This window comes from Myxine glutinosa, chromosome 9 (genome assembly GCF_964187855.1).
Source record: "Myxine glutinosa chromosome 9, kmMyxGlut1.1, whole genome shotgun sequence".
Classification (NCBI taxonomy): domain Eukaryota; kingdom Metazoa; phylum Chordata; class Myxini; order Myxiniformes; family Myxinidae; genus Myxine; species Myxine glutinosa.
Genome location: NC_136269.1, coordinates 122,122,640 through 122,139,223, shown reverse-complemented (window position 1 = coordinate 122,139,223; position 16,584 = coordinate 122,122,640). Strand labels below are relative to the sequence as shown.

At 56.2% G+C, this 16,584-nt stretch overlaps 1 protein-coding gene across 2 annotated transcripts in view; it reads right to left on the bottom strand.

Annotated features, from left to right (window-relative positions):
- SLC6A19 (solute carrier family 6 member 19) overlaps positions 1–16,584 on the bottom strand; it is an 89,435-nt gene that overhangs the window by 23,123 nt on the left and 49,728 nt on the right. For both annotated transcript variants that reach the window (XM_068128289.2, XM_068128290.2), the window contains exons 10-11: positions 10,066–10,225; positions 8,742–8,904 (exon numbers count right to left, since the gene is read on the bottom strand). In XM_068128289.2, coding sequence (XP_067984390.1) covers positions 8,742–8,904; positions 10,066–10,225 — 323 coding nt within the window. The remainder of the gene's footprint in view (positions 1–8,741; positions 8,905–10,065; positions 10,226–16,584) is intronic.

Below are 16,584 nucleotides of genomic sequence, written 5' to 3'. Positions count from 1 at the left end.
GCCCGTTTATCGGGCAGCAATATATATACACATTTATGCCGGGGCGTTTGCCCGGGAAAACCGAGACCGGGCATGCCCGGGTGTCAAGGGCGAGTCCTGGAAAGGCGAGTCTGGACATGCCCGGGCGTCCTGTACGCGGCCTGGCAAGTCGAGGCTGGGCGTGCCCGAGCGCTCTGGGCGAGCCCTGGAAAGGCGAGAGCGGGCATGCCCGGACGCTCTGGGCGAGCCCTGGAAAGGCGAGTCTGGACATGCCCGGGTGTCCTGGACGCGGCCTGGCAAGTCGAGGCTGGGCGTGCCCGAGCGCTCTGGGCGAGCCCTGGAAAGGCGAGAGCGGACATGCCCGGACGCTCTGGGCGAGCCCTGGAAAGGCGAGAGCGGGCATGCCCGGGAAAGACGAGACCGGGCATGCCTGGGAGGTTCGGGCGTGCCCGGGAACAGCGAGTCCGGGCATGCCCAGGAGAGGCGCGTCTGGGCCCGTCCGGACGAGCCCGGCATGGCGATCGCGCCCTGGCCGCGTCCTGGCAGGTGCAAGGCGATTGTGTACATTCAGCGGGAACCACTACACACGCCCCTCCAGAATCGACCTGCACCGGCAGGGTCAATTTAAGGGGGGTCTGGATGACCCGGCCGAAGCGACCCCTGGAGGGTCGTGGGGGGGGTCCGATCTGGTGGTGGGTGGTCGAGCGGGGGGAACTGTGGATGGGGGGCGTCCTCGCCGCGGAGGAAGGGCCAACCGTGGTGGTCGGTCGACGTCCACGTGCGCCGGTTTGAGGCGGTCCACAGAGATCCGGTCCGACCGGCCGCCGACATCGACAACGAAGGACTTGTCGCCCCGTCGCAGGACCCGGAAGGGCCCATCATACGGCGGCCGGAGTGGCCCCCGGTGCGCATCATGACGCACAAAGACGTACTCCGCTGTGCGAAGCGCCGGGGGGACGTAGGACTGGGGGCCACCGTGGCGGGACGTTGGCACGGGGGCAAAATCGTCGGGCGGCCTCCTGGAGGTCCGAGCGCTGGTGTGCGGTGGACCAGGGACTGGTAGCGTCGGGCACGAAATCGCCCGGGACGCGGAGCGGCTGGCCGTAGACGAGCTCGGCGGCGGACGCCCGGAGGTCCTCCTTGGGGGCCGTGCGGAGGCCCAAAAGGACCCACGGCAGCCGGTCGGTCCAACCGTCGTCCTGAAGGCCGGCCATGAGTGCGGCCTTCATGGAGCGGTGAAACCGCTTGCACAACCCGTTGGCTTGGGGGTGGTAGGCCATGGTGCGGTGCAGCGTGACCCCCAACGAGCGGGCGATCGCGCCCCAAAGTTCGGACGTGAACTGTGGGCCGTGGTCGGACGAGATGTCCGCCGGTGCACCGAAGCGCGTGACCCAGGTGGCGATGAACGCCTGCGCCACGTCGGCGGTGGTGGTGGAGGTGAGGGGCACGGCCTCCGGCCACCTGGTGGTCCTGTCCACCATGGTGAGCAGGTGGGTGAACCCCCGCGATGGGGGCAGGGGACAAACCAGGTCCACGTGGACGTGGTCGAAACGCCGTGCAGGCACGGTGAAAGGTGTTAGCGGGGCCTGGGTGTGGCGGTGGACGTTGGCCCGCTGGCAGGCCGTGCAGGCGTTGGCCCAGTCGCGGACGTTCCATCGAAGGCCGTGCCAGACGAAACACGCCGACACCAGCTTCTGAGAAGCTTTCCGGCCCGGGTGAGAAAGGCCGTGGATGGAGGCAAAGATGCGGCGCTGCCAGGAAATGGGCACGATGGGGCGAGGCTGGCCCTGGGAGACGTCGCAGAGCAGGACGGTGCCCGCGAAGGGGATGTCGGCCAGGCGGAGGCCCGTGTTCGCCGCCCGGAGGGCCTGCACCGAGGTGTCGGTGGTCTGGTCGACCGCCATGAGTGCGAAGTCCACGCCGAGGTGGACCGCGTTTGCGCTGCCCCGAGAAAGACAGTCGGCCACGGCGTTGTCTTTGCCGGCGACGTGCCGGATGTCTGTGGTGAATTCCGACACGGCAGAGAGGTGGCGCTGCTGGCGGGCCGACCACGGCTCCATGACTTTGGCCATTGCGTAGACCAACGGCTTGTGGTCGACGAAAGCCGTGAACGGGCGGCCCTCCAGGAGGTGTCGGAAATGGGGAACGGCCAGGAATAGACCGAGCAGCTCGCGGTCGAACGTGCTGTATTTTAACTCGTTCGGCCGGAGTTGCCGGCTGAAAAAAGCGAGTGGCTGCCAAACCCCGTCCACCCATTGTTCATGGACGGCGCCCACCGCGTAGTTGGAGGCGTCCGTAGTGAGGGCGATGGGCGCGTTGAGCACCGGGTGAGCCAGCAGCGTTGCGTCGGCGAGGGCCCGTTTTGCGCTCGCGAAGGCCGCGTCCATGGCCGCGGACCAAACGATGTCATGCTTGGCCGGCTTGCCCCGGAGGGCCTCGTAAAGGGGCCGCATGAGCTGAGCAGCACGGGGCACGAATCGGTGATAAAAATTCACCATGCCGAGGAACTCTTGCAGGGCCTTGATGGAACGGGGACGCGGGAATGTGGTGATGGCCTCGACCTTGGTCGGCAGCGGCACGGCCCCGGTCTTGGTGATGCGGGGGCCCAAAAAGTCAACGGTCGTCGTGCCGAAGTGGCATTTGGCCGGGTTGACAATTAAGCCGTGCTCGCTGAGGCGACCGAACAGTGTTCGGAGGTGGAGGAGGTGCTCGGCGCGGGACGTGCTGGCGACGAGGATGTCGTCCAGATAGACGAAAAGAAATGGCAGGTCGCACAGCACGCCGTCCATTAAGCGCTGGAACGCCTGGGCCGTGTTCTTGAGGCCAAATGGCATCCTCAAAAATTCGAACAGGCCGAACGGCGTGATGACGGCCGTCTTCGGGACGTCGGCCGCCCGGACAGGTACCTGGTGGTATCCCCGTATCAGGTCAATTTTGGAAAATATGACCCGTCCCGCCAAACGGGCGGAAAAGTCCTGGATGTGCGGGATCGGGTACCTGTCGGGGGTGGTAGCGTCGTTGAGGCGGCGGTAGTCGCCACACGGGCGCCATCCGCCCCCCGGCTTTGGCACGATGTGCAGTGGTGAGGCCCACGCGCTATTGGAGCGCCGCACGATGCCGAGGTGCTCCAACGCGTCGAACTCGGCCTTTGCCACGGCGAGCTTGGCCGGGTCGAGGCTGCGGGCCCTGGCGTAACGTCGGCTGCGTGAGGGCGGGAAACTCGGCGAGTAGGCGGGTGAAATCGTCCATGGCCGGGAGCACGCAGGCTAGCTTGGTCGGAGCGGAGCCGCTCAATGAGCAAGCGAGCGAGCTGAAGGTCTCCGCGTTGATGAGCCGACGCCGTTTGACATCGACCAAAAGCCCATGCGCGCAAAGAAAATCTGCACCCAGCAAGGCCATGGGCACGTTCGCCGTGATGAAGTCCCACCTGAAGCGCTGGCCCCCGAAGCAGAATTCGACGCTGCGCGAAACGAAGGTGCGGATGGAGGAACCGTTTGCGGCGAACAAAGCGGGACCGCAAAGCGCGGCCTGTTTGTCCTCCACCGAGGCAGGTATCGCGCTCAGCTGAGCGCTGGTGTCGCACAAAAAACGCCGCCCGGACTCCGTTTCCGTGATAAACAGAAGGCTGCCTGAATGGCCGACGCTCATGGCAGGCAGCGAGCGCCGGCCTGGTCGTTTCCCGACCTGCCGAAAGTGCACGGTGGGCGGCACGTTCTGGCCTTCTGCCCGAACCTGGCGTGGTAATAGCACATGGTCCGCTCTGGTGGAGGCTCCAGCGGTCACGTCGGGTTCGGTCGACGGGGCGTCGCGGCGGCCGCAGCCGTCAGTGGCACGGACTCGGCGGGTGGAGGCGCCGGTGGTGGCGTGGGCATTGCCTCGGTCGGCCCAGGGTCCCAGGTGGCCACTCCGACGTGTCGCCTGGCCAAGCAAATTTTATCGGCCTCCTTGGCCAGGGCGCGAGCGTCCGTGATGGGCGAATTAGCCAAAGCTAATCGTACCTGCCCTGGTAGCCGCTGGAGAAACAGCTCACGGAAGAGGAAGTCCGGGCTGTGGTCGCCGAGTAGAGCAAGCATGTGGTCCATGCTTTCGGACGGATGGGCCTCGCCCAACTCCGGGAGGTGTAGTAGTTGCCGTGCGTGTTCGGTCTCCGTGAGTCCAAACGCACCGAGGAGTAGGTCTTTGAGCGCGCCGTATTTGTCAGCATCCGGCGGGTGCTGTAGGAAGCTCAGAACCCAGGAAGCGGAGGAGGCATTGAGCGCGGAGACCACATGGTGGTAGCGCGTCGTGTCCTCCGTAATCTTTCGCAGGGCGAATTGAGAATCCGCTTGAGCAAACCAAACGGCCGCGTGAGATTCCCAAAAGCCCGGGAGCTTCAAAGCTACAGCTGACTCCATCGCCGTGTTCGTAGAAAGGGGTCACCAATTGTGGGAGCTGTGCTTGCACGATAAAATCGGACAAAATGGACGACGCCAGGAATTAAGTCTCTCTGAGCTATTTATTCCCAGCTCACTCAAACGAACTCCAAAGCACTGAATCAGCCCATCGAACGGGCGGCAATATATATCAGAAACTCAACACACAAAAGCCATGCCTCTCAGGCGGGGCGTGGTATGCAAATAGATAAGCCACGCCTCTCAACGGGGCGTGGTATGCAAGGCAAGCGTTCGCCCGGTAAAGGCAAGTCTCAACACGCCCGGGCGAGTCCGGACACGTGACCGCTCGCCGGTTGCGTCATCGGCCGGTGCAGGGTAATTGTGTCATGCTACCGGTAACCGCTCCAGAATATTTTTTTGTGGGGGTGAACTTACTTTTAAAGATGACTTAGAACCAAAAGTTCATTGGAATTATGTTGAAATTATTCTAGATTTTGTTAATGTGACCTTTAAAAGAAACAAAAACCACATTTGACATTTCGAAGCAAATAAATTGATCCTTGAAAGTGATGTAAACTGATATCGAACTAAATTCATGGACAGTACTGTGTTAAACTTCTGTACGTTTTCCAGAAGTATCTCTTTATTTTGCACATTAGCCAATTTTTTTTTCAACAAAAACAAAAGCTAAATTATGACTGGGATTACGGACAGTAAAATTACAGTTCAGTACTACGTGTAAACCCCACGAGCATTCAGGAGAGCACGTACACGTCGAGGCATGCTGTTCACGAGATTTGCTAAGGTTTGGACAGGAATTGCTTGCCATGCAGTGACAATAGTCTGCTGCAATTCACACACAGAGGTAGGCTGCTGGTCCAAGTTGTCGATTTGACGCGTTAATTCTGCCCACAAGTTCTCTATCGGATTCATATCCGGGGACATGGCAGGCCACTCCATATGCTCTACACCACGGTCAGCAAGAAAGTGTTGGATCATGCGAGCACGATGAGGCCGTGCATTGTCATTTTGGAAGACAAAGTTTCCTCGAAAGGCTGCACGAGCAAATGGAAGCAATGTTTCTTCCAGAATGACCCTGTACTTGAACTGGTTCAGGTTTCCATTCATAACAACCAGGTCAGTTTTGCCCCCTGCATGAAAAGCAGCCCAAACGGTCACCCCACCACCTCCAGCTTGGACTCTTGGCACTACACAATCTTCGTTGTGGGCTTCATGCACTTGTCTGCGCACTCGGACGCGGCCATCTTGACAATAGACCAGAAATCTAGACTCGTCACTGAAGGTCACGTGATTCCAGTGTCCTGGCTGCCATTGACGGTGCTCTCTGGCCCACTGCAATCGGCGCTGGCTGTGTTGTCTGGTCAGGCGTGGCTTTCTCAGGGGACGCCTGGCACGATAGCCTTCTTGAACCAGTCGTTGGTTGACTAGCCTTCTGGATACAGGCACATTTGTCAGTTACTGCCACTCAGCCCTAAGCCGATTAGCTGACTTGGTACGGCCATTGCAGACTAACCGGTGCAGCTGGCGATCATCTCTCCTTGTGGTTCTGCGTGGACGTCCTAGCCTCGGTATTGGAGTAGGGACACCCCTCTGGGCATTTCGTTTCAGGATCTTTGACACCTGACCTTGAGTGATGCCATACTGCCGAGCAATAGCACGCTGTTTCATGCCAGCATTTCGTAAAGCCACCACTCCATGACAAACAGCATTGTCAAGTTGACGGACCATCTCCAGAGGAAGCGGCAATAACTTTTGTAGACGTGCAGCAGTTGTTTTCCACTAATACAGAATGCAACAACCCTTATATACCCGATTGTGAAGCCAATCGTCAAATGTATCCTTACATTTTGTCACGCCACCTGTGATATAATCCTGTTATTGACTTCTTGCTGCGAAAGACAATCAGTGACATGGTTCTTTCAACAAAGACATCACCGAAGGGTAAAATAAACTCACCAGATTGATATACTGAGTTCAGAAAGTAAACCCAAGTCAAGGAAAAAAAAATATTCCATATTAAATGCCAAGTCTGTATTTATTGCATGGAGTTTAGATTAAATGATAACAAAGACAATTGTATTGAGCGTAATAAACCATATCGTTGCTTTATATTGCCATATACAATTGGACCCCGCTATTCGCGGTCCCACAATTCGCGGGTTCCGCGTGTTCCCAGTCGATAAATTGCGACCTGCTTCTCTATTTGCGGCCAAGTGTCACGTGAATTCGCGATTTTCGTGGAACAAAAATAATAATAAAATTCACGAGCTGCGAGCATGAAACAGCTATAAAACCGATCTTTCACAAGGCAAACACAAAGCAGCTGGAAATGCGCAAAAAAAAATCTTCTACGAGCCACGATCATAACTTGCTCTAACTACATTCGCAGCACTATGCTTCACGTTTTCACGGCTTTCGCAGCCAAGTGACTTTTGTGGGAAATCCCACCATTCAAACTGTGAATAGCTTCACGTGATGTCCCACCGTTCACTCGGTAAACATTGCTTCCCATGATATCCTGCCATTCACACTGTGAATAGCTTCACGTGATATCCCACAGTTCACACAGTAAACATTGCTTCCTGTGATATCCTGCCATTCACACTGTGAATAGCTTCACATGATATCCCGTCATTCACACGGTAAACATTGCTTCGGGGGATGCTTCATAGGATATCCCACCATTCACACTGTGAATTGTTTCACCTGATATCCCGTCATTCACACGGTAAACATTGCTTCACGTGATATCCCCGCCATTCATATGGTAAACATTGCTTCGCAGGATGTCCCTCCATTCACTCTGTGAATAGCTTCGCATGATATCCCGCCATTCACACTGTGAATAGCTTCACGTGATATCCCACAATTCACACGGTAAACATTGCTTCACGTGATATCCCACCATTCACTCTGTGAATAGCTTCACATGATATCCCCGCCATTCATATGGTAAACATTGCTTTGCAGGATGTCCCTCCATTCACACTGTGAATAACTTCACATGATATCCTGCCGTTTACATGGTAAACATTGATTGGAAGGATGTTTCAGGGATATCCCACCATTCACACTGGCAATATCTACATGTGATATCCCGCTGTTTACACGGTAAACATTGCTTCGCGGGATGCTTTGCAGGATATCCAAACAGACAGTAAACATTGCTCCGTGGGATATCCCACCATTCACACTGTGAACAGTTTCGTGGGATATTCCACCAGTTGCATAACACTTCAGTCATTCCCACGGGTTACTGCAGAAAATGAAAACACTCCACCGTATATTTTAGTACAATTAGCTGTCTCTCTTTTCCCCCATTGAATCAATGGCACGGCATGCATTCGTGGATTTTCATTGACATTCGTGGGATTTGCCTCAACAATCGTGGGATTTGCCTTGACATTCGCGGATTTTTCCTCGACATTCGCGGATTTTGCCTCGACATTCGCTGATTTTGCCTCGACATTCGCCGATTTTGCCTCGACATTCGCCGATTTTGCCTCGACATTCGCCGATTTTGCCTCGACATTCGTGTATTTTGCCTCGACATTTGCGGATTTTGCCTCGACATTCGTGGATTTTGCCTCGACATTCGTGGATTTTGCCTCGACATTCGTGGATTTTTCCTCGACATTCACGGATTTTGCCTCAACATTTGTGGATTCTCACGATTCGGCAACCAATCCCCTCTTTTTTCCATTGAAACAATGCCCCGCCATTTGCGGTTTCATAATTCGCGGCACTTTACAGGAATGTATCCCCCGCGAATAGCGGAGTCAGACAGATCAATTTCACGAGTTGAATTGCTAGCCTAACAAGTGTGATGTCACAGCATCAGCTACCTATGTTGTTGCTAACCATGGTAGTCATAACTAAGTGTCTATTTACAGATACCCTGTGTTGTTCAATACGTGAATATGCAATCCCAGCCCAAGAATGGGTAACAAAAATGCATGCATCCTGGGGGAGCTGTGGATGGTCAGAATGCTGAGAAAGGAGCAAGACTGGAAGAGAGGCAATAAAAACAGCAGCCTCCCCTCACCCCCCTCCTCTCCCCCCATGCCCCCCTGCCATAACCCCCCCATGCCACCCTCCAACCTGTCTGTAATATGCAAGAGCAACAGGTCTTGTACCTAAGCCTCTTTGTGGGGTACGCCAATGATGTTGAGAGCTTTAGATTCGACAGAATACAAGAAAGGCAGGTGTGAAGATGATGTTAACTTATACAAGTGTTCCAGGGTGGTTATGCTTCTCACTTGCACTGACAAATCCCACAAGGCAATATTTTAATGGAAAATATCGGACATTTTTTCCACCACATCTGAAATAGGAAGTTGGCTTGACATGTTGGTGTGCACAACTTACATCACTTGGGTCCCAGAAATTGTAGAAAACGGGGGTTTGGACCAGGTCCACAATGTAGAATATGAAGATGGCAAGCATAATGGCAGGGCTGATGAACCTCCAGGTGATCTGCCAGAATATACCCGGTTTGTGACCTATCATCCACTCGATGTCCTCAGCAAACCTGCACCAAAAGAAAAAAGAAACAAAGATGGGAAGTTTCATACTTATCCTACTTCACCTTATCCTTATCCTTCACTTCACTTCACAATCAAATACCGCCACCCACTCTATCCTGACAAACTGCATCACTGAAATAAAATCCTGGCTTCAAATCAACTTCCTCAAACTTAACTGTGATAAATCTGAAATAATCATCATTGGCCCAAAAACGCTCACCAAGTCCACCCATAACTTTGCCCTCAACATCGACGGTTTCCCAGTGTCCACCTCCCCTCACATCCGGAATCTTGGCATCATCTTTGACCAAACCCTCTCCTTCGACAAATACACTAAACAGATCACAAAGACAGCCTTCTTCCACCTGAAAAACATCGCCCGTCTCCGTCCATCCCTCTCCTCTGTGGCTGCAGAAACCCTCATCCACGCCTTCATCACTTCCCGTCTGGACTACTGCAATAGCCTCCTTTATGGTTCACCCTCAACAATCACCAATAAACTCCAATACATTCAGAACTCCGCTGCCCGTCTACTCACCCATTCCCGGACCCGTGACCACATCACCCCCGTCCTTTACAAGCTTCACTGGCTCCCCATCTCCCAGAGAATCCAGTACAAAATCCTCCTCTTGACCTACAAAGCCCTCCATAACCTGGCCCCATCCTACCTGGCTGACCTCCTCTCCAGACACACTCCCACCCGCAACCTCCGCTCTGCTGGTACCAACCTCCTGACCGCTCCCATCCGGACCAAATTTAGATCCTGGGGGGACAGGGCCTTCTCCATCGCTGCTCCCACCCTCTGGAACTCGCTACCTCACACCATCAGAGACTCCTCCTCACTCACCACATTCAAAACATCACTCAAGACCCACCTGTTCAACACTGCATTCAACATTTAACCCACAGCATCTAACCCCTGACTATCTCCTCTCCTTCTCCCTCCTTTGTGCTTTGAATATTTCCCTATTGATTCTTCTTTTTTTGCAATTGTCTTTATGTTTTGCTATGCGTTATGTTTTGCACTCTGTCAAAGCGTCTTTGGGCTTCCTGAAAAGCGCTATATAAAATAAATGCATTATTATTATTATTATTACTTCCACCTAGGAAGTGACGTTTTCTTTGTTGGGCACCCTGGACTAGCGTAACATTGTAAGCAGTCGTACCTTTTGTATCCGTAGATGTAATTCACTGAAATCATCTCAAAAAATGCAATGATCAGGAGTGGGATGGAACCCGCAAATGAATCAAAAACTTGAAGCCAGTAGTTCCCAGTATTCGTGACAAAAATGATGGCGATTAGGAAAGAGACGAGGCAGATTATTCCTGCAGAGGAACAGGTCAAGAACTACTTAGTAAGTATCTATAATTATCCCTACCATATATGAGCCAATGCATAGTTTTCTAATCAGAGTTAAATATATATTTGTCAATGCCATGTATTCTATTCTTGTTTTTTTTTTTGTATACTTAGAAAGTTTAGGGGAGGGGGCCCATGGCTCAAATAAGACCTAACACATTGAACATAAAAAATTACAATAAAGGGAACGGGAGACAAGAGCGGGAGAGAGAAGGAAGCACAACAACAGTAGTGAACAAGGACATCAGGAGATCTGTGGAAGAGAGAGAGCTGGGGTGGGGTACACTGGATAAACAAGATGGACACTACAGGGGATTTGAAGGAAGTGGGTTTGGGGTGGATTAATTGGGGAAGGGAAAAAAATCAAGGTTTTTGATGGGGGAAGATACAAGATGGTGATGAACCACTGTTTTGAAGATCTGGAGGGAGGAGTGGGATTGAAGAGTGTAGTAGTTTGTTCCAGAGGTAGGGAAAAAGAGGAATGAAAAAGTGAGGGGAGCAGAGAGTCTTGATTTTGGAAGTTTCTTCAGAACTGAGGGTTGCTGGCAGACATTGTGCATCCTGCAGGAATATCTGGGGGACAGAGCAGGTGGTGCAAGATAGGCAAGACCACCAACCTGCCTGTGGTGAGAGAGTGAAAGGCCCTCAAAATCAGCTTCATCGCGGGAGATTCCAATGATTCTGAAAGCTTTGGTTTCTACAGCGTGAAGCCGAGCTAGGTGAGAGGCCGGAGCACCAGCCCAGAGTCGAGAGCAGTGTTCCATCAAGCTGTAGATGAAAGCTTTGTAAGTGGTGAGTAGCTCCATAGTGCCAAGGAAGTACTTCGCACCATGGAGGATGCCCAGTCGGCGACTGGCTTTGGAGGCTAGCTTGGAAATGTAGCTTTCCCAGGAAAAAATCATGGCAGATCGTGAGACCCAAAAAGAGAAGAGAAAACCTACTGCGCATGCAGTACGCAAACCGGGGGTGAGTCCCAGCTCCTTGCACGTGGTCCTCATTCCCATTCCCATTGCATTTCGCAGCCTGCACCAAAAAAACCACAAGTACGACACAAACCCGGTATTGGCAGGCACAGAAAAGAGCACCGCGAAGCAGACGACAGAGTAGGCAACCAGAGACTCTTTGAAGCATGCGACAAGCAGTTTACCAGCGCAGTGTCCCGGCTTTTATTATGTCTCGCAGGGTGGTTCGGGCCCCCACAGTGCGTGCCCATTGGCTGACACAGCCATCAGGTGACGATCTGTAGGCCTGGCTGATTGTCGAGGAAACCAGGGATTTTCCGTATCACGCATGGTCCTTGAATGTGCCGGAATTCCTTATTGTGGCACGTCCCATACTTCTGCACAGTTTTGCCATGGTGCCACCTCTGGATTGCTGCAACTGTTAGAGTGTACAGATTGACATTGGGGCAGACACATCGACAGATTGACATTGGAACAGATACATAGACAGATTGACAATGGGATTGAATATTGCAGCTGTTGCATAAACTTGCATACACATTGCAGCATGTAAGTAATGGGTGGTTGGGAAGGAGGGGAACCGGGCTTAGACCCAAACACTTGGGCAAGGAAGATAAGAAGAGCTTTCTAAACGCTTTGCTCAACGCTATCTCTTTAATTACAACAATTACATGCATTTATGCTAACATGCACAATGAAATAACTGTTGTAATATATGCACCATTTATACCCCTAGGCCAGATCTATAACGATATTAAAATGAACACTTGGCCGAGTCTTACCGGACTCGAACCTGGTGACGCCCGGGTTAACTCTCGGCAAGATGGCCTGAACATTGAGACTTGAATTTTAAACTGGAGCATGCTAAATGCCAGCTTGGGGAACATTAATTCTTAATTTGTTGCACGCGCCAAGACTGCAACACACACATGCTCATTGGTAAAATATTCGCGCACAGAGAAGCGATGAATCTCACATCTGTGGTGTTGTGCACACACGACTCGATTGCCAGAGAGGTAGGCCACAACGCGTGGATACAAACAAGAGTCTTTATTACAAGCTCGCATATCAGCACTGGGCGGGCTCGAGATTAGAGCCCGCATATATGTCCCGAGGCCACGCCTTGCCCCCGGGCGTGGCCGATCGGCCGAAAGGCAGGGCATGTATTTCAGTTCCCGCCTGGACGCTCACGCCACCCACTGGTGCGCGGAATTATTGACCCTTGTGCCTGCCACACGCACCCCCCCCCCAGAATTCCCGCGCACCTGAAGGGTGAGCTTGCGGGGAAGCCGGATGACCTGGCCGAAACGCCCCCTGGTGATGCGTGCAGGGCTGGGGGGTAGCGGGACGGCAGGGCTGGGGGGTGCCGGGGGTCTGACCACCGGGGGGCGGCCTTGACATGGAGGCAGAGCTGCTTGCGGGGGGTGGTCCAGATCGAGGTGGGCCGGCTTGAGGCGGTTCACGGAGATACGATCCGGGGCACCGCCAATGTCCACGGTGAAATGTTTGTCCCCGGTCTCCAGCACGTACGGGGGCCGTAGCGGTGCCCGGTGGGCGTCATGCCGGACGAAAACGTACTCAGCCGTGCGAAGCTCCGGGGCGACGTGGGAGGACGGGCAACCGTGGTGTGCCGTCGGCACCGGGGCGAACCTACGGGCGGTCTCCTGCAGGGTGGAGCGCTGTTGCGCCATGGACCAAGGAGCCGTGGAGTCGGGGATAAATTCGCCCGGTACCCGCAGCGGTTGTCCGAAGACCAGCTCCACCGAGGACGCGTGCAGGTCGTCCTTGGGCGCCGTCCTGAGACCCAGCAGGACCTAGGGGAGCCTGTCGGCCCAGCTGCCGTCACGGAGGCTGGCCCGGAGCACGGCCTTCATCGAGCGATGAAAGCGCTCACGCAGGCCGTTGGCCTGGGGGTGGTAGGCCGTGGTGCGGTGCAGTTTGACGCTGAGCCCTTGCGCCACCACACTCCAGAGCTCCGAGGTGAACTGGGGGCCGCGGTCGGACGAGATGTCCGAGGGGGCACCGAACCGGGCAACCCAAGTGGCGATGAAGGCTTGCGCCACATCAGCAGCAGACGTCGCCGCCAATGGCACGGCCATCGGCCACAGTGTGGTGCTGTCCACCATGGTGAGGAGGTGGGTGAACCCCCGCGAGGGGGGTAGAGGTCACACCAAGTCGAAGTGGACGTGGTCGAACCGACGCTCGGGCACCGTAAACGGGGCCAACGGGGCCTGGGTGTGGCGGTGGACCTTTGCGCGCTGGCATGCGAGGCACATCCTGGCCCAGTCATGGACGTCCTTCCTGAGGCCATGCCAGACGAACTTCGCCACGACGAGCTACTGGGAGGCCTTCGTGCCCGGGTGGGACAGGCCGTGGATGGCGTCGAAAACCGGGCGCTGCCAGCCAGCGGGCATGATGGGGCAAGGCCGGCCGAGGGAGACGTCACAGGAGGGCCGCGCCGGCGACGTCGAACGGCACCTCGGTGACGCGGAAGCCCGTGACGGCAGTCCGCAAGGCCTGGATGCCGGGGTCAGCGGTCTGGTCCTCCGCCATCCGGGCATAGTCGATCCTGAGGTGGACCGCGTGCGCGACGGACCAGGAAAGGCAATCCGCCACCGGGTTGTCTTTACCCGCGACGTGACGGATGTCCGTCATGTACTCGGACAAGGCAGAGAGGTGACGTTGCTGCCGGGCCGACCATGGCTCGGCGACCTTGGCCATCGTGAACACAAGGGGCTTGTGATCAACGAAAGCCATGAACGGGCGGCCCTCGAGCAGATGGCGGAAGTGTCGGACCGCCAGGTGGAGCCCGAGCAGCTCGCGGTCGAAGGTGCTGTAGCAGCGTTTGTGCGGGCGAAACTGCCGGCTAAAAAACGCCAGGGGCTGCCAAGCACCACGCACCCACTGCTCGTGCACCGCGCCCACCGCATAGTCCAACGCGTCGGTGGTGAGGGCGATCGGTGCATCGGGCACCGGGTGCGCCAGCATGGTGGCATTGGCCAAGGCCAGCTTTGCGCCCGCAAACGCCGCGGCCATCAGCTCCGACCAGGCGATGTCACCTTTGCCCGGCTTCCCCCGGAGGGCCTCGTGCAGGGGACGGAGGAGCTGGGCGACGCGGGGCACGAAGCAGTGGTAAAAATTGACCATGCCCAGGAATTCCTGGAGCCCCTTGATCGTGCGGGGGCGCGGAAAACTCTTGACGGCCTCCACCTTGGCCAGTAAAGGGACAGCCCCGTGCCTGGTGATGCGGTGCCCCAAGAGGTCGATGGCGGCGACGCCAAAGCGGCACTTTGTGGGGTTGATGATCAGGCCATGCTGGCCCAGGCGTTCGAAAAGCGTGCGGAGGTGGAGCAGGTGCTCCCCCCGGGACGCGCTCACGACTAGGATGTCGTCCAGGTAGACATAGATGAAAGGTAAGTCGTGCAAGATGCTGTCCATGAGCCACTGGAACGCCTGGGCCACATTCTTCAACCCAAAAGGCATCCGCAGGAACTCAAAAAGGCCGAAAGGGGTGATGACGGCTGTCTTTGTGACATCGTCCGGTTGTACGGGGACCTGGTGGTAGCCCCGGATGAGGTCCACCTTGGAGAACACGGTCGTGTTTGCCAACCGGGCGGAAAAGTCTTGGATATGCGGGACCGGGTAGCGGTCGGGGGTGGTGGCATCATTGAGCCGGCGGTAGTCACCGCACGGCCGCCATCCGCCGCCGGGCTTCGGCACAATGTGCAGGGGAGAGGCCCAAGCGCTGTTGGAGCGCCGTACGATACCCAGCCGTTCCAGCGTGGCAAACTCCGCTTTCGCCACGGCGAGCTTCGTGGGGTCGAGGCGGCGTGCCCGGGTGTAGACCGGCAGCCCGACCGTGGGGATATGGTTCTCCACCCCGTGTTTGACAGCCACCGCTGAAAAAGTGGGCCGCGTGAGGGCCGGGAAACTGGCGAGGAGGCGGGTAAACTCGTCCACTGCCGGAAGCGTACAGACTAACCTCGCCGGGACGGAACCTTTCAGCAAGCCGCTTGGCAAGCCGCTCGGTGAGCCGCTCAACGAGCCGCTCAGCGAACAAGCGAGCGAGCTGAAGGTTTCGGCCTGGACGAGACATCTGCGCTTAACGTCGACCAACAGCCCATGCGCACATAGGAAGTCCGCGCTGAGCAGGGCCATTGGCACGCTGGCGGTGATGAACGACCATTGAAAGCGCTGCCCTCCGAACCGCAGTGAGAGGCAACGCTTCCCGAATGTGCAGATGGGTGTACCGTTGGCGGCAAGCAAAGCGGGGCCCCGGCCCGCGGCTTGCTTGTCGGACGCGGAGACAGGGAGGACGCTTACCTGCGCTCCTGTGTCGCAAAGAAAACGGCACCCGGACGAGGTGTCCATGATGAACAGGAGGCTGCCGGAATGGCCGACGCTCATGGCCGCAAGTGAGCGCCGGCCCGGTCGTTTCCCGACCCGTCAAAAGAACACGGCGGGCGGCACGTTTTAGCCTTGCGGCCGAACCTGGCATGGTAGTAGCACCAGGTTTGCGGCGGTGGCCCCCGCGGCGGCCGTGCCGGCGGCGGTGGTGGTGGCGGTGGTGGTAGTGGGCGGGGCGTAGCAGCGGCCACAAGGGAAGCAGGGGGCACTGTAGCCTCCACGCCGGGATCCACTACGGCAGCACCGTACACCGACCGCGTGTCGCAGGCCGCGAAATACTTGTCGGCCTCTCAAGCCAGGGTGTGGGGTTCCATTATTTTGGAACCGGCCAGCGCGAGGCGCACCTGTACAGGTAGCTGGCGTAGGAAAAGTGCTCGGAATAAGAAATCCGGGCGCTGGTCTCCAAGCAGGGACAACATGAAATACATCCGGGCAGATGGTCGTGTGTCACCGAGGGCGGGAAGGTCCAGGAGGCGGTCGGCACGTTCGACCTCCCTGAGCCCGAATGTGGCGAGGAGGAGACGTTTGAGTGCCTCGTACTTGTGGTCGCCCGGCGGGCGCCGAAGGATGGACACGACACAGGCAGCAGTGCCGGGCCCGAGGGCGGCGACCACGTGGTAGTACCTGGTCTGGTCTGCCGTAATGCCCCGGAGTTGGAATTGAGCTTCGGCCTGCACAAACCAAACGTCGGCTTGCGCTTCCCAAAACTCCGGGAGTTTGATTGCGATGGCGATGGTAGCCATGGCACGTTCGGGGTCAGCAACGGCTGAACCAATCGGGGTCACCAGTGTGGTGCTGTGCACACACGACTCGATTGCCAGAGAGGTAGGCCACAACGCGTGGCTACAAACAAGAGTCTTTATTACAAGCTCGCATATCAGCACTGGGCGGGCTCGAACTTAGAGCCCGCATATATGTCCCGAGGCCACGCCTTACCCCCGGGCATGGCCGATCGG